The sequence below is a fragment of the Ochotona curzoniae genome, unplaced genomic scaffold, assembly GCF_017591425.1.
Source record: "Ochotona curzoniae isolate NIBS_2020 unplaced genomic scaffold, NIBS_Ocur_1.0 scaffold_4937, whole genome shotgun sequence".
In the NCBI taxonomy this organism is placed as follows: Eukaryota; Metazoa; Chordata; class Mammalia; order Lagomorpha; family Ochotonidae; genus Ochotona; species Ochotona curzoniae.
This window is the reverse complement of record NW_024467126.1, coordinates 5,952,203-5,977,230: the sequence shown is the minus strand read 5'-3', so window position 1 is coordinate 5,977,230 and position 25,028 is coordinate 5,952,203. Positions and strand designations below refer to the sequence as shown.

The following is a 25,028-nucleotide window of genomic DNA, read 5'->3' as shown; positions in this document are numbered from 1 at the left end:
CGGTGGGTACCAGCCCAGGTGCGTCTTAATAAAGTGAGTGGCTCCCGGTCCCCGTGTCTGTGTCCGGGTCCAGTGCTGGTCCTGCTTGGTTCCCAGCTCTAACGCCACTCTGCTGTCAGTCCCAGGTCACAGAAGGACAACGGTGGGGAGGCTGGGTAGGGGCTGCTGGCCCGACAGGCACCTCCCAGGACTGAAGCCCCAGACCCAGCATCCCGGATGCTTGGGCATTGGGCCAGCGCGCAGGACCCCAGCTGCCGTCCAGCACAGCCACTAGGCCCACAAGGCAGCGTCCTCTGGGCTCCGCAGCCTCAGACGACCAGCAGGACAGGCAGCAGCCCAGAAACATGACCGGGAGGTGAGGAGGAGGACGGGCTGAAGGGGGTCATTGAGACTCAGCTGCTCCAGGCACCTGCCTTGCCATCTCCCAGCACCCGTGTTGATCCTCTGCCAGACAGGGCTGGGGGAGAACCCACCCACAGGGGCCTGGGCCAGGTCCCAACTCTGCTGGCCTTGCTGCTGCTGTCACCAGCAGGTGTTGGGTGCCTGGACACGGGCCTGACACTATGCTGGGCCACAGCCCCCTCCCCACAGCATGGCCACACACCAGCACCCATCATGGCACAGAGCACACGCCTGTATTTTGCACCGACTGTTCCATGGCTTGGGAGCGTGTGTCCCCATGGGCCTGTCCTAGAGCAGGTCGTAGAAGTAGTCCAGACCTTGGCCCAGCTCCCAGATGGACACACCGACGCCCAGCTCCTGGGCCAGCTCCAGCCGTACCTGCAGGGACTGTGGGCACAGACCGAGGTGTGGGCGCCTGCTGCAGCCCCCAGCACAGCATCCACTGCCTGCTCACCCACCCAGCACCATGGCGCTCACCTGCAGGGTAGGGTAGAAGACGATGCGCCGTCCACCTCGGCTCCTGAGAGAGAAGCAGGACCCATCACTGCACCTGTGGCCCTGCTGCCCCCTGCCTGCCCTTAGCTCCCCCATCCCCCCCCATCCCGCCCCTGCTGTCCCAGCTCCCCCCCATCCCACCCCTGCTGTCCCAGCTCCCCCCATCCCGCCCCTGCTGTCCCATCCCCCCCATCCTGCCCCTGCTGTCCCAGCTCCCCCATCCCACCCCTGCTGTCCCATCCCCCCATCCCGCCCCTGCTGTCCCATCCCGCCCCTGCTGTCCCATCCCCCCCATCCCACCCCTGCTGTCCCAGCTCCCCCCATCCCGCCCCTGCTGTCCCATCCCCCCCATCCTGCCCCTGCTGTCCCAGCTCCCCCCATCCCGTCCCTGCTGTCCCATCCCCCCCATCCTGCCCCTGCTGTCCCAGCTCCCCCCATCCCGCCCCTGCTGTCCCATCCCCCCCATCCTGCCCCTGCTGTCCCAGCTCCCCCCATCCCGCCCCTACTGTCCCAGCTCCCCCCCTCCTGCCCCTGCTGTCCCATCCCCCCCATCCCGCCCCTGCTGTCCCAGCTCCCCCCCTCCCACCCCTGCTGTCTCAGCTTCCCCCATCCTGCCCCTGCTGCCTGCTCTCAGAAGGCCCTCCCCTGGCCACACCTACCTCTTGTACTGGAAGAAGTGCTCTGCTGCCTGGCTGTCCCACGTTAGTCTGGGCTTGTGTTCCTTCAGGGTCTGGATGTACCTGGGGTGGGGGTGGGGGTTGTGCCAGCTGTCCCCCCACCATCCCCTGGAATCTGGCTTTCCCAGAAGGGTAAGCCATCTGGGCCAGTAGGTGCAGATTCACCTCGATTCCTGGTCCCAGGGAGAAGTCGCCCTCTGAGGTCTCATCCTATCCTGCGAGGAAAGCAAGGCCCAGAACTGCCCAGCCCTGGGGGCAGCGCCAGACAGCCCCCCAAGGGAAGGTCAGCTCAAGAGGCCCTGCTGCAGGCTGCAGGCCTAGGAGAGGCGATAGTGCAAGGAGTGCTGGGATCCCCACTGTGGACACAGCCCCATGAGGCTGACAGTCCCCCACACTGCTGGCTAGGGCCGAGGCTTCGGGCAGCTTGTCAGGGAACACAGCTCATAGCCATCTCATTGGAAAACTGCAACCAGCAGCCCAGACAGGGGGTCTGGCAGGTGGCTGAGGACAAACAGGTTATTCCACAAGGACAGCTGGGGGCATAGCCCCGGGCACAGGGGGGGTCTGTGCTCCAGGTTGGATGGTTGCCTGCCCCTCCCCCCACACCCAGACCCCCAGAGGAGGAGGTGCAAGCTGTGGCCCTGAGACAGGCCAGGAAGGGTGCGTGAACAGTACCAGCTGTGGTGACGAAGGACAGCCCAGGGGCCCAGGGCATCCTGGTGGCCATGTGCAGGCTACAGCCAGTGAGGCCATCACACACAAGGGTGGTGGGGTTCTGGGAGAGTTGCGGGGGAGGCAGCAATGGGCCTTCCCTGCTCCCCACACACGGGCCCAGCTACAGACAGGCTGCGCTCTCCCCTCCTGGCCCCACGTGGACAGCTGTGGCAGAGGGAGGGTGCCCACCCAGACTGGTAGCTTCTGGCTTGGCAGCAACCCTACTCCCAAGTATGTCAGCTAAGGCCAGGACCTGGACCTGTCCTTGTAGGGCCCAGTGAGAGCCTGGGGAGTGACAGGAGGGTGGTAGAAGAGGTGAGAGCAAGCTACTGGCAGGGGACTCCCCCCCCCCGCCCTCACCTGCTGATGGAGGACTAGTTGACAAAGCAACAGCCAAGCATCTAACTAAATCCCCACTACTGCTCAGAACAGGAGGTCGAGCCAGAAAGCAGGTGGACTGTGGGGTCAGTGCAGCTGGGGGGTGGTGTGTGTTGCTGCAGGGGGCAGGGTTTCCCTACGGGCACTAAATCGCACACCTCTGTGAGCTCTATGGGCACTAAATCGCACACCTCTGTGAGGCCCTGCCCGGCCTCTGGGCCGGGCCTCTGGGAACAATGTGAGAAAGATGAGCCTGGAGCTCCTGGGTTTGGGCAGTCACCCCTGCAGGGAGAAAGGCAGGGACCAGCTGGGGACCTGGCCAAGGGTGAAGGCAGGAATGAAGGACACACCCCATGGAAGACAGGCGCCCAACCCTGAGCCCACAGGGGGCATCCTTCCCCAAGCAGGCCCCACGGGGGCATCCCCCTCGACTAGGCCTGCTGAGGGGCCTGGGCTGGGATACCCTGGGAGGGCAGGGGGTCAGGTGCCTGGCCTGCCCTGACAGCCTCAGCCCATCAGTCAGCCCGAATCCCCAGAGCCAGGGGGAGAGCTGACCCAGAGTGGTAGCCGAGTCCGCCCAGCTCAGGAGGACACGGGGTGGGGAGTGGGTTAGATCAATACTATGCTCCCTCTGGGGCCTAGGCCTCGTCTGCTCCAACAGGCGTCTGAGGAGCAGGGCTCGGTGACAGCAGACTGGACCCATGTGCATGCCAGCTTGGACCACTCAGGCCAGGCTAACTAGGAGGGGAGGAAAGGTATGAGACAGGCAGGGATGACGGCCATGCCTGGGCTCAGCGCCACAGGGCGTCAGCTCCAGTCCTGGCTGCTTCCCACCCTGCTCCCTGCTTGTGGCCTGGGAAAGCAGTGGAGACTGGCCCAAGTGCTTGGGATCCTGCACCCGCATGGGAGACCTTGAAGCAGCTCCTGGCTCCACATTGGCCCAGCTCTGGCCACTGTGGCCATTTGGGGAGTGAGCCAGTGACAGCAAATCTCCTCCCTTCCAACTCTGCCTCTTCAGTGGAGGAAGGGTGCAGTATGTGGTGCTAGGGCCGAGGGCTGAGGCTTCCTCCTAGGGCTGGATCAGCTTCTCAGGCACGGGCCTGTTTCTCGTCTGCTGGCCGCGCAGCAGACAGGAGGGTAGCTATGTCTGCTCTGAAGGTGCCAGCAAGGCTTGGGGCAGAGGTGGACCATGGCCTCTGAAGGCAGGGTCAGGACGCCCCAGTAGAGGGAAGGGAGAGGAACCAGCACACCATGCTGTGTGTGTGGGGCTTGATGGGGACGAAGCCAGGGACCACAGGTGGACAGTGCAGAATGGCTTCGAAGGGAGCAGAGCCCACGTTACCAGCTGCTTGCTCCTCAATTTTTGTCCCTGGTCGAGAGGAGGTGCCTGCAGAAAGCCCCACGCAGGAAGTGATCCTGGGAGGTGGAACTGGGTGGGCAGTGTGCAGGGACCGCGGCTGGGCACACTGAACGTGCTGTGAAACAGGCTCAAGTGCTGCCCAAACATGGCCTTCACCTGCCCTGGCGCCTACAAGCACAACCTCTACAGTGGGACGGCCCCTCCCCTGGCCCCCCTTGCCACTCCCCTGGGCTCTCGGGCCACTCCCCAGGCCTCCCTGGCCACTCCCCTGGGCTCTCGGGCCACTCCCCAGGCCTCCCTGGCCACTCCCCTGGGCTCTCGGCCACTCCCCTGGCCTCCCTGGCCACTCCCCTGGGCTCTCGGCCACTCCCCTGGGCTCTCAGGCCACTCCCCCAGCCTCCCTGGCCACTCCCCCGGCCTCCATGGCCACTCCCCCGGCCTCCCTGGCCACGCCCCCGGCCTCCCTGGCCACAGCCCTGGCATCTGTGCAGTGGGAGGCTGGGAGGCCAAGCCAGGAACCCCTCAGAGGGCTAGGGCCCTGGGCTCCTAGCAGCCCTTGGGGCAGGTCCTGCCGAAGCCTACGTGGGAGGGACACCCGGGCACACCAGGGCAGTGGGCAGCTACAGGAGGCTACACATCAGTACCTAGATCCACCTGCAAAGGATTCAGTGCTGGGAGTGGAGAGCACAGGGTCAGGGAGATGCAGCTGCTAGGGTGCTCTGTGGCTGCCAGGGAGTGATGAAGCTACTCAAGGAGCCCATGGCCATGGGCAGCACCAGTGGACACTGCATCACAGATCCCCCCTTCCAGGCAGGCACAGATGGCTGGCCCTGAACACCACATGGCCACTGGCCTTCTGGACTGCAGGACCCTGGCTCTGGGTATGAACAGATGGCATGGCTGCATGTGCTAGAACCATGCCCAAGGCTGACGGACGGCAGCCGATGGGCCCCCAGGCCTGCTGCGAGGGACCTCTGTTCCTGTCGGGCAGCAGGTGAGGGCCAGCCCCAGGAGGGGGCTGGGGCTGCTCCTGGGCAGGGGTCCTAAATCCCAGCCCAGCCTCGACCTCCCTCCTAAGCTCAGACTGGGCCTCCCTGGCCTGTCTGTCTTTGAAAGACAAAGTTACAGAGCCTGGAGCTCTATCTCGGTCTCCCACGCAGATGCAGGGACCGCAGCACTTGGGCCGTCCTCCACTGCTTTCCCGGGTGTACCAGCAGGGAGCTGGATGGGAAGTGGAGGCACTGAGACTGGAACTGGCGCCCATGTGGGATGCTGGCCCCGCAGGTGGGTGGCCTGACCCCCTCCACCACAGTGCAAGGCCCCTGAGCTACCTTTATGGTGGCAAATCACCCACTCACTAAACTCCCCTCACCGGGCCAAGGGACAATGGGGGTCACAGCGTGTCCAATGGATAGCTCCAGCCTCATAAGGGGCTGCTTTCCAGGGGACCCAGGTCCAGGGTAGAAATGAACCACTTGGGGAGGAGTGGCCAAGTGACCACAGCGAGTGGACACTGCTCCAAGCTGCCATCACAGGGCCCCTGTGCACAGGCAGCCCTGTTCTCCACAGCCTGAGGGCCCTCGCCCACCTCCAGGCAGGGAAGGAGCTGACGCCAGGGGACGGCCAAGACCCTGATAGATGATCATGTGACGTCAAGGGGCAGGTCTGGGCACATGAGAGACTTCTGAGAGAAAAGCCTGTCTATGCCAACAGAGGGAGAGGACGGCTGAGTGGTGCAGTGGCCAGGGTCCCGGCTGGTGGCCCAGTGCTCAGGTCCCTGCACCTACAGTAGACCCAGATGGAGCTCTTGCTCCTGCCTTCAACATGACCCAGCTCCCACCAGTGTGGCCATCTGGGGAGTGAGCCAATGATGAAGGTCTCCTGTGTTAGCTGCTTTTCAAGTAGATAAATGAAAGAAAAAAAAAAACCAGAGCTCCACCTGAGTTCACCCGTGTTGGGGGACAGTGGGTCAGTGGAGACCCCCTGGCCAGGGCAGGTATCTGAGCACCTCCAGAGCCCTGGTGGTCCCCCAGCCTGGGGGGGTGAGTGCAGAGCCCTGGGAAGGCAAGGCTCCTCCTTGCCCTCAGATGGTGGGAACTGCTGCTGCTGCAAGCCAGGCCCACCGAGAAGACTGGTGGCTGTGGGCACCTGCTACTAGCCCTCCCACACCATGTCCTCTGAAGCAGCTGGTCAGGACCAGGACAGGCACACCTTCGCCCCGTCAGCACTTCCTGCCTCTGGGAGGCTGCCCTGCTGAGCTGGCGTCTGCTACAATAGCAGGCAGGGCGGCAGCAACTGGCCACCTAGTGAGGCTCGGCTCCCTCCACCCACCTGCTCCTGCCTGCAGTCTGGGTCCAGGCCTGAGCTGCCCCACGGGTACCCGGGGCCCTCCCCTGGGTAGGCAGCTGGTCTGGGTCCAGGCCTGAGCTGCCCCACGGGTACCCGGGGCCCTCCCCTGGGTAGGCAGCTGGTCTGGGTCCAGGCCTGAGCTGCCCCACGGGTACCCGGGGCCCTCCCCTGGGTAGGCAGCTGGTCTGGGTCCAGGCCTAAGCTGCCCCACTGGTGCCCAGGGCCCTCCCCTGGGTAGGCAGCTGGTCTGGGTCCAGGCTTGAGCTGCCCCACGGGTGCCCGGGGCCCTCCCCCGGGGGACCCCTCAGCTCACTGCTGGGATAAGTGCAGGCTCGGGAGACCCCTCAGCTCAGTGAGTAATCTCCAGGTCCGGCTCTCCAGAAAAATGGGGTGCAGACTGCTCCCCAGAGGCGGACCCTGCCTGTCCCAGAGCAGAGAAGCCAGCTAGCTGGCTGCAGACACCCAGCACTCAGCCCGGTCAGTCCCGGGGGGCCAGGCCCACAGCCCGGCAGGACCCCAAACAAGGAGACAAACAGGAGAAACAGAGCCAATACCGGAGGGGCCGGCCTGGGACGTGGATGCTGTATGAGATGATGGAACCCCATGTGGGTGCTGGTTGGCGTCCCAGCTGCTCCACTTCCCAAGCAGCTCCCTTCTAATGTGCTTGGGAACACAGTGGAGGATGTCTCAAGGCTGTAGGTCCCTGCACCCACGTGCAGACTCAGATGAAACTCCTGGCTTTGGACGGGCCAGCGGCTGTGGCCATGTGGGGTGTGAGCCAGTGGTTGGAAGATCTCTCCCTCCCACTCCCTCTGTAACTCTACAGTTCAAAAAGTGAAATAAAAACACCTTAAAAACAAAAACCTACAGAGGAACAAAAGTACCAAGGGCTGTGGGTCAGAGGTGACGCCGAGCCCACGGTGGGGACAGTGGAAGACAGGAGCCCAGTCCAGCTTTCCCAGTGGGCGGAGGTGGGGACAGTCCCATGGTACACCCCTGGCCACGGCACCCCTTGCCTGGTCGTGGCACACCCCTCAGCTGGTCATGCACACCCCTCAGTTGGCACACGGCACCCCTTGCCTGGTCACAGCACACTCCTTGCCTGGCACATGGCACACCCCTCTCCTGGCACATAACACACCCCTCTCCTGGCACATAACACACCCCTCTCCTGGCACACAACACACCCCTTGCCTGGTCACGACACCCCCCTCACCACCTCGGCACTCCAGGCCTACATCTCTGAACCTGTGGTTGCCAGCCCAGGTTCAGCCCTGGGGCTCCCCAGGCTCCACCCCCAAGACGGGCTCCTGGGCCCCATGCTGAGGGTCCCTGGGCTCACCTGGCCCCCACGACGGGCTCCCGGGCATCCTTGGCAGCTGCATAGTCCATGCCGTAGAAGTTGAGTCCCAGAAGGATCTTGCCCCGCCATTTTGACTTGGGGTCCAAGACTTGTACACAGGCTCGAACCCAGGACAGTGGGGCGTTGGGGCCAGGTCTGTAAGAGCAGCGAGGGCAGAGGTGAACAGAGGTAGGAGCCCTGCGCTTGACCCCAGGCCCGGAGGCCTCACTGTGGACAGCATGTCTCCCTCTGGGTACGGCCAGGCCCCTCCCCGCGGTCAGGAAAAAACAGAAAACGAGGCTGTGGGCAAAGTGGCCAAGCTCCCTTCACAGTCCCCCACCCACAGGGAGGGTGCTCACTGCACCGTCCACCCCGAGTGCAGGCCAGGGTCTCAGGCCTGGGGACCCCAGAGGGGAGGAGGGCCAGCAGATCCATGGCAAATCGGACTTCTCTCCTCAGGTTGGTTTCCCAGGGCTCTGTCTGGCAGGACCGTTTGGCAGGGCCCACAGCCAACAGGGGAGTCTGGCAGGGGTGTCCAGCAGGGCCCACACCCAGGAGGGGCGTCCGGCAGGGCCCACAGCCAGCAGGTGGTCTCTGAGAGCCCAGGTCACACTCACTGCTGTGATGAGGCAGAGAAGTCATAGGTCATGAGGCTGAAGCCATCCATCACGGGAGCCAGCTGCTCAAACTCCTTGTGTGTGAACGTGCCCAGCCGGTCAGTCCTGCAAAGACAAGGGCAGCCCTCAGTCCCATAGCCAGCAGGCCTCGGTCACAGCCAGCAGCCCGCACACAGTGTGGTCAGTGGGGCCTCTCACAGCCAGCAGCCCGCACAGCCCTCTTTCCCCACACAGGACGGCCTGCAGCTTGCTCGGGGTAACAATCCTAAAGCCCGACTGGGTGTCCAGGAGCTGGCCGGGCCGGGCAGAGGAGAACATGGCTATGAAGGGTGCCATACACTGTGAGATTATCCAGTTCCAGCATGAACCCAAAGCACTCACGTGTGAGCCCTGCTGCCAGGGGCCCGGGTGGACAAGGACACTGTCTCTGTGCCCGGAGGGCCCAGGATGGCCCACGTGCTCTGCCCACAGCTCAGGGAGAGCAGGGTGGCCCACAGCAGCCCCTAAAACTCACACACTCAGGTGGTCTCGAAGCCAGAACTTGGTGTGCCAGACAGACTCCCACCGCCCACGGGCCGGGACTCGGACATGTCCCTACTGGGGCTCACACTATACCAGAGGGGGACTGGCCCAGGAGCTGCCTTTGTGGTTAGCATGGCAGGGACACGGGGTAGATACAGCCGACGGCCCAGAGCGTGCAGCTGGGGACAGCCACAGCCACACTTGTAAGCGCCCCTGCGGCTGGTCACTTCCAGAGTGAACGAGGACCCTGAGGGTCAGACACAGACTCAGCGGCCAGGGCTGGACCCCAGGCAGGGGCCTGCACTCCATCTGGGTCTCCCAGTGGGTGGCAGGGACCGAGTACCGGCACATCGCTGCTGCCTCCCGTGGCACACGTCAGCGGGAATTGCAGGCAGGATGTGAACAGACCCCAGAAATGGGCTCATCTCGTGTGCTGACGTAGCAGTGGCCGCCTGGGAGCCCCTCGCACACACGTCCTCAAAGGCTTAATTAGTTTGAGTGGAAGAGTGACAGACATCTTGCAGGGGCTCACCCTGCACCCCAAATGACTGTCACAGCACGAATGAGTTGGGTGCCCTTTGGCTTCCCCTGAGGCCGTGGGACCTGCACTGCTTCCCCGTGAGTGTCCACAGGCGCTCCAGTAAAAGGGGGCCAATGATGCAGGTGGCTCGACCACCACCGAGCCTTCACGAGGGCACAGACCCCACTCCTCACATCGCCACACACGTCACACTGGGTCGGAACCACTCCTCACACGTCACACTGGGTCAGAACCACAGGGGTGCCGAGCCCACTCCCCACACATCACGTGGGGTCTGACCACCAATGTGAGTGCCCTGGGTATACATTCAGACCACAGCCACATGGGAAGAAGCATGGCAGAGGGGACAGCGCTGGGCGTCCTGGGATGGGGAGCAGAGGTACACGGGTGGACAACCGTGGCTCATGCTGGGACCACACAGCAGAAAGTTCCAGGCCCAGGCCAGATGAGCCACATGAGGGCTGCCCAAAGGGGCTATGGGTCCCTCTGTCCTGGTGCCCAAGCTCACTCAGGGACTGCCCAGAGGAGCGTTGGGAAAGCGGTACGAGTCAGGAGGGACAAAGCACCACAGGCTTCCAGGGACGGGGAAGGGCTGTAGGATTTCTCCCTGTGACATGGCAGGCTCCTGTGACATCCTGGCTCCTCCTACTCCTGGACTCAGACGCACCAGGCCGCGTCTCCTGGGACAGCCCTCCTACGGGCTCAGAACTGCTGGGGAGGAGGGAGAGGGGCAGGGAGGGGGGACCCATGACACCACTGGGGCCAGGAGTCCCAGGCACCTGGCCAGCTGCAGCACCTCTTTCCCAGACCCCAGCCTGATCCCCACGGAGGACCCTCTGTGCCATGTCCCTCAGTCCTGGCACAGCTGAACCCGAGACCCCAGGCTCAGTCCTGGCTCCTCTCCTTGTCTCAGGAACGCAAACCCAGTGGCTGTGTCTAGTTCAATGTCCTGGAGTCGTCCACCCGAGCCTCCAGGTGTCCTTCCCATGGCCAACGCTGAGTGTGAGGATGGATACCTGCACCAGGAGAGGGGTGGGACTTGAACCTCTACCTCAAAGCCAAAGGATTTGATCAGACACAAGTAGATGTGACAATGGCCTGGGGTGGACTGGAGGTGTCCTGTGTCAGGGCCAGGTGAGAGTCCTGTGACCAGCGGACTGGGGTAGGCTGGTGGTGGTCCCATAGGTCAGGGTCCTACGTCTGAGCAGCAGCCTGGGGATGGGGTGGTGGTCCAGCCTTACTTGGGTCTGGCAGAAGGCAAGGGCTTCTTACACTGCAGGAGGTGGCCCTGGACCCAACTGGTGCTTCTCACTGTCCTCCCACCACCCCAGGGGCCCATCCCTCGCTGTCTCCTCGCTCTGGGGCCCGTGCATACAGCAGCACAAGCCCTGACCAGGCACCTCCCCTGGGACAGCAGGTCCCTCCAGTGGAGGACAAAGCTGCAGTGCGGTGACATTTCTGCTTGGCCAAAGATGTGGTCCTGGAACAGCTCCCCTTTCCCGCCCCCAGGCTGGGACCTACAGGAGGCTGCAGACGGACGACGGGCCAGCAGAGCCAGGTCAAACGCTGCTGCTGCCTGGGCCGATCCAGACTGCCCAATGTCTGACCTCGAGAGACTCCAGCTAATAACCCAACCCCAGCTAGGCCGGACCCTCCCCACTGATGCCCTGCGGGCTTGGCCAGGGCTGGCTCTAGCGCCCAGCACTGTGTGTGGCCACCAAGCACCTCGACTACCCCTTCCAGGGCATGGCCTGAGTGACGTCACTGTGGTGGCGCCTGGGTCGGGGGGCCCTGGAGAACATGGGGAAGTCCCAGCAGAGGGGAGAAGGCGGCCACGGGAAATGGGCCGCAGGAACCTGTGAGAATGAGACCTGGCCCTGTGTGGCCGATAGAAATCCCTGCTGGGGCAGGCCTGGGCCCTACCGCTGCCAACATTGTGCAGTAGATGGGATTGGGAGGGGGTGACCTAGGGGTCGGGGGGTAAAACAGGCTGCTGGCAGGTCCCAGGCCGGGTCCGTCTCCATGAACATACGGCGAGCTGTCCCTGGGCAGTCAGTGCACCTATAGTGCCTACTGGCCGCCCTGCGGCGAACTCTGGGGTTTTGGGGCTATGAATTGCTGCTTAGGTAGCTCCATGTTGGGCCTACTGTGCTTCTAGGTTGCGAATCAATCCTGAAGACTCCCAACAACAGAGTAACTTCTCCTTTGAAGGTAAGCAAGCGTACTGAGACCTGGTAGTATACAGGAGAGGGACCAGATGATATTTATGAGTCAGACTGATATGCCAGCCTCCTTTGAGTCCTGTGTAGAAGTTACCATTGAACAATGCTGACCACTGTACCCCACTCCATGCAGAAGCTAAGGTTGGGGGCTTGTCTAGCAGAACCATATCCTATTACTTGACAGAATGATGGATCAGGAGATGGGCCATGACATTAACTAGCACACGAGAGAACCATTTCTGGGGGTAGATTCTGTGGGATATCTGAGCCAAACCCTGTGGAAATACTAGCCTTGCTGGTTAGCTCAAGAGTTGGGGTGGTGATGGACTAAGCTAGGTGTGACCAAGGAGCCTGCTATCAATCACAGGTAAAGGAACTGACAACAGTCTGGACTGGTCAAGGCAGCAGCACCCGACTGTGAATCCTGAATAGGGTGTGAGGTGGGTTGGGCTGCAACCTTCACCAGCTCATACAAGGCCAAATGGAAGGCCAGATTTGGCCGGGACCTGGCCTAAAGCCCAAGGGCATGTATGGGAACTGGGTCTGGGAGTGGATTAAGTGGAGGAACTTGGGAAACTCCCCTGGTGAGTCTTAGCTCCCACTGGTGAACACATGGTCCAGGCCTAGGGGTCGGACAAGCCGGGCAAAGTAGCTCCAATGGCTGGGTAATGTGTGGGTGGGTAATGGAACGGGGTGGACCAGGCAGGGCCGAGCAAACTTTAGCTCACAAGCAAAAACAGAAATCAGGCTGGAGCACAGGTCATGCTGAGCTAGGCTCTTATACCTGCTGGTCTGCGTGAGCCAGGGATGCCAGGCCATAGCATCGAAGGCAAAGGCCAAGACAGGTGAGGATCTATGTTAAGCTGGCATGTGCACGGTCTATGGCTGGGAACAGGCCCAGTAGGGAAGTTAAGGGGACACTCTAGCTGGGTTGGGGTTCCCACTGAGGAATGCGGGGGCTGGAGTGGGGGCTGTGGTCTGGTCTGGATATGGCTGGAGTGACCCTTGGCACAAGTGTGGACTGGGACTGGACGCACCAAGCTGGGCTAGACTCCAATACCATCTGGTGGACCAGGGTAGATGTGGGATGGACTAGGCTAGGTCTCTGCCCCTACTGAGCCATATGTGAGCTGTGTTTGGGTATGGACAAGCCGTGGTTGGGCTGAAATATACAACAGTAAGAACCAGATTGGGTTGAAGGCCAGTCAGGAAAAGCCATTGTTCCTGCTAGGACAGGAGGTGGACTGAGTAGGGATGCACGAAATCTGGCATTGGGAGAGGTTCTGATGGAGGAGCCTGGGCAACTCCTCTGGTAGGACACAGTCCCTGCAGGTAAGTGCAAGAAGCACAATAAGGAACAGCCCAGACCAGGCCAGGGAAAGGTACCCACTGGCATACATTTGGCATAGGTGGAGGGCAGACCAGACTGAACCAGTTCACATCACCCACTGGCAAATCTGAGCACTAGAGCAGTGTGGGTCTGGCCAGGTTCAGATGCGACACAAGCCAGTGCACATTACAAAATGCCCAGGTGAGGTTACCTGTACCAGATGTGGCTGCAGCGCACAAACAGCACACGTGAGAACGAGGGAAGGAGGGGGCAAGGCTGGCAGGGGGAATGTGGGCTCCCCTGCTAGACAACCACTCCCACTGGAGAGCTTGAGCTGGGATGGGGGCAGACCAGACTAAGCAGGTCTATAACACCTGTGCGCCTCATGTGGACTAGATCAGGGAAAAACTAGGTTGGTCTGACTGTCCTCCTGGTGCAAGCAAAAATCAGAGAGGGTGAGGGTTGGTAGGGCTTAGCCACAGCATCAGCTGGCAGAGGCTGGCACTGGAGGCTGAATCTGTCAAGCTGAACTCCAGAACCACCAGGAGAGTACATAATCCGGGAGTGGGAGTGGCCATAATCCGATAGTGGGAGTGAAGGGAAATAGTGGGCTCCTCCCTCTTGGGTTACCACTCCCACTGGGGAGCACGAAAACCAGGACAGGGGCTGGGGTGGCTAGACAGAGAGACACCCAACAGCATGTGTGTGGGCTGAGTAGGAGCTGGTTAGGTTGAACTAGGCTTCAATGCCCATTGACATGTACGAGAGCCGAATGGGATGTGGGGCAGACTGGACTAGTCTGCTGCACATACTGGCAAACCAGGGTAGGGGATGGACCTGGAGGGGGTTATTGTGGGTCACTCCAACTAGGCTGCAGCCCCCACTGGTTTATGTGAGGGCCAAGTGTGTGCTGGGCAGAATTGGCTGGACTGCAACACCCATTGGTTCCAGTGGAGGAAAGGGCTGGAAACAGAACCAGCCTAGCAATTGAGACCACCAGCTGATTGGGGTGATGGACTGTACCAGGCCCTGTACTTGCAAGTACACACAAGAATCTGGTCTGGGATCACTTCAAACAAAGTTTCATTGGGGCTCTCCCCAGTCGAACTGCCAGATTCAGAACCCTTACCACGAAGAGAAGTGCAAGTTCCATGGTCTGCCATGGAGTGCAAGTGCCAGAGCCGAGCCTCCTAAGAGGCTCAGACAGAGCAATTGAGAGCATAACCAGGTGCACATGGAAGACATGGCGGTCCATCAGAACCTGCAGAGGATACCTGGCACCACAACAAAGGACAGAACAAATCAATCAACTACCCCAGCCATACTAAGGTAGACTATGTCAATCAGTGGATTCTGCAGCAAACTCACTGTGCTTGGAATGGTGAGACTGGCAGCAATTCATAACTGTCGAACTATCAAAGCCACTTCAGCAAGACCCTCGGAGCATGCCTCACATCGGGGACCTGGGATGGGTGGGAGCTGGGTGGGGCTTCTTCCTTTATCTCCCCCTTTACCCCAGATACAGGAAAAAAATGTGGAAATAATAGTTTTACCCACTTTCCTGTAGCCCTTGAACCTCTGTGCTGTAATTAACTATGTAAAGATTATCAAAAATAAATGATAGGTGCCATGGTAGGGTAGGGGCAGCTGGCAGAACTGGACTGCATCCAGCTATGGACCCAGGGCAAGAGGCAGCTCATGTTGGGTTCTACCCCAGGGAGGAAGAGCTCAGGCATGGGGTGCCCAGAGGCAGACCCGTGGAGGAAGGGCCTGGGCATGGAGTTCACACAGGTAGACCTGGAGAGGAAGGGTCCGAGCATGGGGTGCCCACAAGCAGACCCTGGAAAAGAGCCATGTGGGCTTTTCTGGGGGCTCCCAGCTACTGCACGTGGTTCGAATGTCCTGGATATGGCACGACTGCCTCTTCTGACGCTGGCCAACGCCCGGCTGCCCCACTTCTGATGCAACTCCCTGCTGGCGTGCCCGGGAGGGCAGCAGAGGCTAGCCCACGGTGCCAGTCCCTAGACTGGCCATTCCCAAGGACCGCACTGAGTGGGGTCAGCTCTGTTTCTTAGAGACAGAGCTTTGGCCAGGCCCAGGGCTTTGGCAGGCCCAATGTCCCACAGAGGGCAGCCCTTGGTGAGTTGGCCATTGAGGAGGGGTGTGCCAGGCCTAACCCATCCTTGCTCTGGCACCATCCTGCAGTCTACACTTGACGGGGCCACTGCAGGGACTCCCCAGCCCTCAGGACAGGATGACACAGAAGCGGTCTGTCCCCTTGGCCTGGCCTCCAGCGGAAAGCCTCCTGTCCTGTGTTCATTTCTGAAGAGAATATCTCAATGTGTGTTGGGGGGAAACTGGTGCACCCCACGTCTGCTGGGCCCCGGCAGTGAACAGGGCTAAGCACCCACTTGGCCCCAGCTGACCCTACCTTTGGTCACGCCTCTTGCTCCAGGCCCCAGGGCCTCAGGGTGGACTGCTTGCCAGCTGTGGCTACTGCCCCGGGCTCTGCCTGCATCGTCCTCACCTGCACCTTTTCTGGGCGCAGTGCAGGGTGGCTGCCTGGGCCGGGCCTCCCCAGGAATCCCATACCCAGGCAGCTTCCTCCTCAGTGCTGAGATGGCCCCCAACCAGCTGGGAACCAGCATCTGCAGGCAGCGGGCCACGGCTGCTCTTGGCAGCCTCGTCCGGGCTGCTCCTGGGGGCTGGCAGGGCTGGCTCCCAGACACCTACCCCCACTGGCCACAGCCAGAGACGGCCCTTCCCAGCTCCCAAGCTGCCCCCACATCTTCCCATATGCAACCTCTAGCCAGCCCATCCCTGACAGAGGACTCAGAAGGCGAGGCCTGTGGAATCAGGACCCTCTGGGGAGCCCGTGCTCCCCCAGGTAAGCCCTGGGACGGGTCAGACATGGTAGGGAGGGGCAGAGGGCAGCAATGCCCACAGGCCTCCCAGTTCTCAAACTGTCCCTCATCTGCTGCAGATGCAGCTGCACCCACTCACAGGCATACACGTGGGAGGCCAGCAGTAAAAAGGCCCAGCCCTGCCAGGGCGGGTGGACAGCGCCTGCGCATGGCAGAGGGAGCAGCACTTACCCGGGAGTGACCGCGGGCGGGATGACCAGGATGCACTGTAGCCGGGCCTGGCGCAGTGCCTCGGCCACGTGGGTCAGCATGTGGATGAGGCCTCTGCAAAGGACAGAGACGTGTGGTCACCCCACAGAGCCTGGGCGGCCCTGCAGGAGGTACCACCAGTGTCCCCCGGGAGCTTCCAGCTGGCCTTCTAGGTGTACCTTGCTGACCCTGTGGTGTGGGACCTGCGAGGCTCCCCTTGGGAAGAGGGGCTCAAGCATGGAGCCCCACATATGACAGCATGCCTCAGGACCCCAGGACAGTCTGCTCACTCTCAACCAGGGACACGCCACAGGTGACTGTAAGGGCTGTGCCAGGTGCGGGATCAGGGACAAGGACAGGCTGCAGCACCTGGGAGTATTCCAAGCAGGCAGGGACCACCGGATGGAGAAAACCAGAGAAGGTGGTATGGGCCAGAGGCCCCCGGAGGTGGAGGGGCAGTCAGCAGTGGGCCAGGCACAGACTCCCAGCTTCACTTTCCATGGGACCCAAGAGGGTGTAACAGTGTCCCCAAACCTGCTCTGTACCCCTTAGAGACGGTGGGTGCCAAGTCTGCCCCCTGCAGGCACGTGTCATCTCAGAGTACGGCTTGCACACAACCCACACATGCTCAGGAACAAAGTCTGGATGACTCCGTCACCCCTCGGAAGCCATGCCACCTGAGGCCAGGCCACAGCCACATGTCCACAGTGTGGGTGAGGCTGCGTCAGGGCACACTGGGAGGCTGAGTCCCTGAGGCCTTGTCACCCCCAGCAGCACCAAGATCACAGGCCAGGCACATTCCTGTCTCCGCAATGGGGTCCAAGTGAGGCTGAGTGCCAGGACCCCTGAGTGAGACCCTGGGCCACCAGGGAGCAGGGAGGCCCTTGAGCCTGCAGAAGATGAGGGGGAAGGTTGTTCTCACGCTTCTGACCACATACCCCTGGAGGACAGACTCGACTGAGACAGCGCATCAGAGGGCCAGGAACAGCCATGGGTGGGGGGAGAGAAGGGGCAGGAACGACCAAGGGTGGGGGGGAGAGAGGGGGCGGGAACGGCATGGGTGGGGGAAGAGAGGGAGGGGGAACAGCCATGGGTGGGGGGAGAGAGGGGGCGGGAACGGCCATGGGTGGGGGGACAGAGGGGGCAGGAATGGCCATGGCTAGGGGGACAGAGGGGGCAGGAACGGCCATGGCTGGGGGGACAGAGGGAGGGGGGCCATGGGTGGGGGGACAGAGGGGGCGGGAATGGCCATGGGTAGGGGGAGAGAGGGGGCGGGAACGGCCATGGGTGGGAGGAGAGAGGGGCGGGAACAGCCATGGGTGGGGGGAGAGAGGGGCGGGAACGGCCATGGGTGGGGGGACAGAGGGGGCGGGAACGGCCATGGGTGGGGGGACAGAGGGGGCGGGAACGGCCTTGGGTGGGGGGGAGAGGGGGCGGGAACGGCATCGGTGGGGGGACAGAGGGGGCAGGAATGGCCATGTGGAGAGGAACAGAAGAAGCAGGAATGACCATGGGGGGACACAGGGGACGGGGGCAGGAATGACCATGGGGCGACAGAGGGGGCGCGAATGGCCATGAGGGGACAGAGGGAGAGGGAACGGCGTTGGAGGACAGAGGGGGTGGGAACGGCCATGGGGGACAGAGGGAGAGGGAACGGTGTTGGAGGACAGAGGGGGTGGGAACGGCCATGGGGGACAGAGGGAGGGGGAACAGCCATGGGGGGAACAGAGGGGGCGGGAATGGCCATGGGGGGACAGAGGGAGAGGGACCGGCGTTGGAGGACAGAGGGGGTGGGAACGGCCATGGGGGACAGAGGGAGCAGGAATGGTCATGGGGGGACAGAGGGAGGGGGAACAGCCATGGGGGGGAACAGAGGGGGCGGGAACGGCCTTGGATGGGAAGACAGACTTGAGCACAGACATCAGTGGTGCTGACCCCTCCCCCTGTGTAGTTGGTCCCGTGGCTCCTGGTCACTGGCCTGTCCCCTGGGCAGCAGAGGGCTCTGACCTGCGTGTGTGGACATGGCGGGAAGGCGAAGGCCTGCACACCTGCCCAGGCTTGCTCCGTGGTTCTGGAAGGACACTGGGCCCTGAGAACACGGCTACAGGCCCTCGAGGTGATGGGGCGCAGGGTGAAGAGGCGGCTTGCGAGCCAGGGATGAGGGGGCTTATGGGGGTGGTACCAACCCTTCTCTGGGCTTTGCTCTCACCTCTCCCCTCCCTGCAGCAGTCCGGGGTCCAGGCATACGGACCCCCACCTCTGAGGTGGCTTGGCTGCTTAGGGCAGGGCCTCCAGGCCCCCTGGCATCCACTGGGGCAGAGCAGGTACGACAGCAGACCCTGAAGATGGGGACTCTACCGTGTGCGGTGTGTCCCCCAGGGTAGTTAGGGAAGAGGGTCCAAGGGTGGCTTGTGTTGGGTGGAGTGCCCTCTGATGCTGGTCCTGACTGCCCTGGCCCAGGGCAGCTTCGGGTGGTCAGGGCCGATGCAGTTGTGGCAGAGCCCAAGGGCCTGGATGGCCATGGCCATGAACTGGACCGTGGCAGAGCCCAAGGGTCTTGGCGGCTATGGCCATGAAGTGGACTTCAGCAAGTTGTGGGCCAGGGTGGCTGTGAGGTGGACCGTGGCGGAGTCCATGTGGCAAGTCCACAGCGTTCTACAGGTTGCAGGTGTTCACAACGCAGGGACAGGTCACACTTGGCTGGCACCCACACCCCAGGACAGCTCCTGGTGGTCAGCGAGCTGACCCGCGTCTCGCCTGAGCCTCCGCACCCCCTTTAGCACCAGCAGAGGCCTCCAGATGTGGCTCAGTGTCAGGCCCCAGGGCTCTCCCAGCCGGGATGCTGAAGATCCTCCACACAGGCCCTGTCCCCTTGGTCCCCCCACTCACTCATGCTTCTGGCTCAGCAACTGGCTCCACACCTCCACCACAAAGCCATCGAAGTGCTGACCCTGAAAGACAGGAGCAGTGCACGGGGTGTCCGGGTCCCCGAGGGCCAGATGAGGAGAGGGGGCACAGCCGTGGCAGGGTTACTCATGCAGTGCACCGAGACCTCTCTGGTGGATGCGGCCCGGGGGCCACCCAGGAGCCAGGGGCCAGGGCACTTGCTCCCTCAGCCCAGCAGTGTGGGGACCCCAGGAGGTTTGGTATAAGGGACAATCCATGGCTCACTTCCACACAATGGGAGACAAGCCTGGCCCCCTGTGAGGCCCCTGGCCCTCCCACCCGAGACTTCCTTTCCTCCCAGGAGCCCTCCTCTCCCACAGGGAGCCCCCTCTGCCCCGCAGAGCCTCCTGGCCCCGGCTCACCTTGGCCACCTGGACCACAGTCTTACTGAGCTCCTCCACCTCGTCCTCACTGTCCAGGACACTGCGGAAGTCGTCCAAAGTCCAGTCTTCAAACAGCAGCCGCGGCACTGCGTGACACAGGCGGCCGGGGTCCGGAAATGCCCAGCGGCCCCTTGGACAGGACGCCCCCAAAAGGGCATCTCACAGGCAGCCCAGGGTGGGGAAAGCCACCTGAGGTGGTCATACGGCCCAAAAGAGCGAGGGTCAGTGAGTGCCCAGCACCCACACCCGCTTCCCTGGGGGCGTGACCCCAGGGTCGGCACCTTGCCTGCCAGCTCCTGGCTGCTGGATGTCCACAGGGCGCTCCACCTCTGACACAGCAGCGGTGCTGCCCCCAGCCGCGAGGCCACCCTGTGCCCACCAGCACCCCAGCCTGGGCCCCACAGGGTACCAGCTCAGTCCTGTCACCTCCTCCTCCACCCCCAACCCGCCTGGGACACTTGTCCTTGCCTATCAGCCTGGAGCTAAGGGGACAGGTGGGCAAGGGCCAGTGTCACCCTCAGGGACTGGTCCGGGGTACAGAAGGGAAGATCGGGCAAGGACAATGCTAGCAAGGCCGCTGGGGAAGGAGTGCTGGTCTGGCTGGCCTGTGGGCTGCAAAGGGGGCCGAGACCAGTAACATCAGCCCGCTAAACTCACCGATGCGCAGGTTCTTGGCGTGCTTCCGCACAGCTCGCATCCACCCTGCAGACATGAGGGGATGGCCAGCACCGGTCAGTGTCCCACCAGGGGACCCAACCACATCTGCCAGCCCCAGGTGCACAGTACAGGAATCGGGAGGAGCTGGGTCCTGAGACCTGCTTCCCTGCCAGGGCCAGCACTGCACCTTCCTTCCCCTCCCCTCCAGGAGCTGAGTGGGAAGTGGGGCAGCCAGGACTCGAACTGGGGCCCAACAGGATGCTGGCACAAGTGGTGTCTTTACCCTTGACCTGGGGTGCCCTGCCCATGCCCTAGTCGCCCACAATTCTCACTGCCCTCCTGGTCTCTGATCTCCAAACCTGATCTCACCTCCCCTACACGTGGGGCTAAGCTGCCCTCAGGGGCTCCGTTGGACAGGAAGTGGTGTCAGGTCTGCAGCCCCTGCTGGTCCACCGCCCCTAGGATACCAGGTGGATCCCAGCAAGGGTCAGAGTAGAGCCCAAGCCCGTGCCCTCCACTGGCCTGTACACACTCACGTGGCCTGGGGGACTCACAGCCACGCGGGCCACGAGGGCAGCCTGCACACACTCACGTGGCCTGGGGGGAAGCTGACAGCCACACAGGTCATGAGGACAGGGCCAGGGCCATCTGGAGGCAGCTAAGGCCTGCCAAGGCTCTTACATCAGTGCTGCGGCCCCTATACCTGGCACTCTCACACACGCCCTGGGGCACACACACGGGAAAGGGGGGCAGAAACCTTGGTCCACGTCGTGCAGGCCCGTGACCTCAAACATCTCGCGGCCACGTCTCTTGAGCTGCAGCCAGACTGGTGAGATCTGCGTAAACTTGCTCCCGAAGACCTTGGCGATTTCGTAGCCATGGCTGTTCCACTGGCCGGGACGGGAGGTGGCAGGCAGTGAGCAGGTGCCCCTGGCTGCCCCAGCCACGCCGCGGGCCCACGTCCACTCTCTCTTGCTCAGGACACGGCTGGGAACCATGGCCACGACGTCCCCCCACCCTGGCAGTACTGCTCACCGGGGTGACGTAGCCCAGGACCTCCCCAGCAAAGTGTCTCTCCCGGGCCTGGGCCGCACAGTAGCTGCGATGCTCCAGCACCACGTCCTCGGCGCTGGGATCTGTCACCACCAGCCCTCGCTCCTGGACAGGCCTCTCGGACAAGTGTGTCTGGAAGCAGAGCAGACGGGGCGAGCTGCTGCTGTAGGCCCTTGGCCACGGCAGCCCTGAGTCCTGGCCCTGCAGCCAGGGATGGTGCCCGGGACCAGAGACTGGCCAGAGGGGCAGCGCACGGCCAGCCGTCACCAGGGGGTCCCTCCAAGCCACCATGGCTGCACAGATGCCAACACGCCAGGTAAGGCACATGAGCCTGCCTGCCCCCTCCACATGGGTCCTTGGCCCCCGGATCTTCTTGTTTCTTTGTTTTAAAGCTTATTTACTTATTTGAAAGACAGAAAGAGACAGAAAAATGGAAAAAGATCTTGCATCTGCTGGTCCCCACCTGGGCCTCACATGGGCAGTGGAGACTCGGGGACATGGGTCATCCCTGGCTGCCTTCCTGAGCACGCTGGCTGGCCGTGGGTCACAAGCACAGCCGGAACTCCATCCAATGCCCTGACATAGGTGCTCACCATGGTGGTCTAGCCCGCCGTGCCCCATCTGACATGGATGTAGGTGCACACCATGGTGGTCTAGCCTGCCGTGCCCCATCTGACATGGGGCCTAGGTACCCACCATGGTGGTTTAGCCAGCCATGCCCCAGCTCTGACATGGGGCCTAGGTACCCACCACAGTGGTCTAGTCCACCGTGCCCCAGCTCTTACATGGGGCCTAGGTACCCACCATGGTGGTTTAGCCAGCCATGCCCCAGCTCTGACATGGGGCATAGGTGCACACCATGGTGATCTAGCCTGCTGTGCCCCAGCTCCGACAGGAGGGCACAGACACCAGCCCCTCGACGTGGCTGCTCTGTCCATGCTCCCAGGTTCACTTGGCCTCCCCTTGATGTGGCTTCTAACTTGACTGCCGGTCAGGTGCCCCAGTGTGGACGGGAGGGAACGGCCGGCAGATGGGGACAGAGAGCTGGAGAGTGCGGGGCACCCACCCTGGAACGCACGATCCCTGGGACTCTTCCAGGAGAGCACACGGGCCGCGTGACCCGCACAGCTGCCGGCTGAGAACATGACGGCAGCGGGGCTGGGGCGCAGGTGCTGGAAGGAGGAGGGGAAGAACGGGACGCTGTCACGGGGGTGAGCCTGCTCACTCGAGGCCCCGCGCCGGGCAGGAAGGAGAGGGGCGTGGGTGGGGTGCGGTCGGACACCCCACCTTCTCACTCAGTGTCTTCTGGGCAGCCTTCTTGGCATCTGACTTGGACAGGGTAGCGTGCACACAGGAGCAGGCCAGAGCAAGCCAGAGCAGTTGCAGGGGCAGCCACATGGTGGGCTTTTCCAAGTTCCGCCTCAGGCCTCAGGGGGCTGTGGAGAGAACAGAGGACATGAGCCTGGCAGCAGGCAGCCCTGGCTGGGGCAGAGCACCCCAACACGGCTCCCCACAGTCCTCCCATGAATGCCCATGGCTGCTCTGACCACCAGTGACTTCATGGGAAACCATGGAACCCCACTTCATCCCCACTTGGGTCACAGTAGGGCTTCAGTGTGAAGCGATGGAATCATGGACAGTTCTGGATAGGGACACCGAAAACACAAAAATAAAAGGGTCAGTAAGCTGGTTCAATTGGCTAATCCTCTACCTGCAGCGCTGGGATCCCATATGGGCACCAGTTCTAATCCTGGCAGCTCTATTGCCCATCCAGCTCCCTGCTTGTGGCCTGGGAAGGCAGTCCAGGACGGCCCAAAGCCTTGGGACACTGCACCCACGTGGGAGACCTGGAAGAGTCCCTGGCACCTAGCTTCAGATTGGCTCAGCTCTGGATGCTGTGGCCATTTTGGGAGTGAGCCAGCAGATAGATCTTTTTGTAACTCTGCAATAAAAGTGAATAAATCTTTAAAAAAAGGAGGAGGAAGAACTTTTGTCTGATAGTCCACTCCCCCAAGTGAACTGCCTGAACTTAGCTGATCCGAAGCCAGGAGCTTCCTCCAGGTCTCCCACGCGGGTGCAGGGTCCCAAGGCTTTGGGCCGTCCTCGACTGCTTTCCCAGGCCACAAGCAGGGAGCTGGGTGGGAAGTGGAGCTACTGGGATTAGAACTGGCGCCCATGTGGGATCCTGGCTCTTCAAGGCAAGGACTTTAGCCGCTGGCCACCTCACCAGTGGGCAGCTGTGACACCCGCAGACACATGTGGGGAGCCGTGGCAAGAAGTGACCTTGGAGAGGCAGCTGCCAACTCCAAACCCCTGGCCTGCAGATTCCCTCAGGTGGGAAGGAAACCCTGGGGTACAGTGTAAAGCTGTGACTGTGGGGGCCCCACGGCAGTCCCCGAGGATTGGCACACTTGGCATCGGGCCCCCTTGTGCCTCTCTTCCGCCCAGCCTGTCACAACGGGCAACAAGGAGCCTGGAGTACAGAAAGGGCATAGAGCAGCTGCCATAGAACTAGTCCCCAGGGAGCCAGCTCAGGGACCGAGTGCCAGGTCAGCAGGCGTGTGAGGGGTGGCATGTGCTGTCAGGCACCAATAGCTGTCCGGTGGTTCCACATGGCCGCCAGGGGAAGCCGGGGTGGACCCCACGGGCACAGTGCCCACTGTCCCCCTAGGGAGGTCACACAGCTAGCTCCAGGTACCCACAAGCACTGGGCACCCAAGACACACCATGCACACTTCAGCGTTCACACAGTGTGCACCTGACCGCTCACACACAGTGTGCACCTCACTGCTCACTCACAGTGTGCACCTCACTGCTCACTCACAGTGTGCACCTCACTGCTCACATACAGTGTGCACCTGACCGCTCACTCACAGTGTGCACCTCACTGCTCACACAGTGTGCACCTCACTGCTCACACACAGTGTACACCTCACTGCTCACACACAGTGTACACCTCACTGCTCACACACAGTGTACACCTCACTGATCACACATAGTGTACACCTCACTGATCACAGTGTGCACCTGACTGCTCACACAGTGTACACCTCACTGCTCACTCACAGTGTGCACCTCACTGCTCACACAGTGTGCACCTCACTGCTCACATACAGTGTACACCTCACTGCTCACACACAGTGTACACCTCACTGCTCACACAGTGTGCACCTCACTGCTCACACACAGTGTACACCTCACTGCTCACACACAGTGTGCACCTCACTGCTCACACAGTGTACACCTCACTGCTCACACACAGTGTGCACCTCACTGCTCACACACAGTGTGCACCTGACCGCTCACTCACAGTGTGCACCTCACTGCTCACAGTGTGCACCTCACTGCTCACACACAGTGTACACCTCACTGCTCACACACAGTGTGCACCTCACTGCTCACACACAGTGTGCACCTCACTGCTCACACAGTGTACACCTCACTGATCACAGTGTATACCTCACTGCTCACACAGTGTGCACCTCACTGCTCACACACAGTGTGCACCTCACTGCTCACACAGTGTACACCTCACTGATCACAGTGTGTACCTCACTGCTCACACACAGTGTGCACCTCACTGCTCACACAGTGTGCACCTCACTGCTCACACACAGTGTGCACCTCACTGCTCACACAGTGTACACCTCACTGCTCACAGTGTGCACCTCACTGCTCACACAGTGTGCACCTCACTGATCACACACAGTGTACACCTCACTGCTCACACAGTGTGCACCTCACTGCTCACACACAGTGTGCACCTCACTGCTCACACACAGTGTACACCTCACTGCTCACACACAGTGTGCACCTGACCGCTCACTCACAGTGTGCACCTCACTGCTCACACAGTGTGCACCTCACTGCTCACACACAGTATGCACCTCACTGCTCACACAGTGTGCACCTCATTGCTCACAGTGT

At 61.9% G+C, this 25,028-nt stretch overlaps 1 protein-coding gene across 2 annotated transcripts in view; it reads right to left on the bottom strand.

The window, feature by feature from the left end:
- Positions 1 to 618: 618 nt before the first annotated feature.
- The window catches only part of CHID1 (chitinase domain containing 1), a 29,561-nt gene continuing 5,151 nt past the window's right edge, over positions 619 to 25,028 (bottom strand). For both annotated transcript variants that reach the window (XM_040970733.1, XM_040970732.1), the window contains exons 2-13: positions 22,389 to 22,537; positions 21,084 to 21,233; positions 20,806 to 20,938; positions 20,049 to 20,093; positions 19,371 to 19,477; positions 18,952 to 19,013; positions 16,045 to 16,137; positions 8,335 to 8,439; positions 7,718 to 7,873; positions 1,557 to 1,637; positions 880 to 922; positions 619 to 789 (exon numbers count right to left, since the gene is read on the bottom strand). In XM_040970733.1, the coding sequence (XP_040826667.1) occupies positions 691 to 789; positions 880 to 922; positions 1,557 to 1,637; positions 7,718 to 7,873; positions 8,335 to 8,439; positions 16,045 to 16,137; positions 18,952 to 19,013; positions 19,371 to 19,477; positions 20,049 to 20,093; positions 20,806 to 20,938; positions 21,084 to 21,233; positions 22,389 to 22,499 (1,185 nt within the window). In that variant the 5' untranslated portion in view covers positions 22,500 to 22,537 and the 3' untranslated portion in view covers positions 619 to 690. The remainder of the gene's footprint in view (positions 790 to 879; positions 923 to 1,556; positions 1,638 to 7,717; positions 7,874 to 8,334; positions 8,440 to 16,044; positions 16,138 to 18,951; positions 19,014 to 19,370; positions 19,478 to 20,048; positions 20,094 to 20,805; positions 20,939 to 21,083; positions 21,234 to 22,388; positions 22,538 to 25,028) is intronic.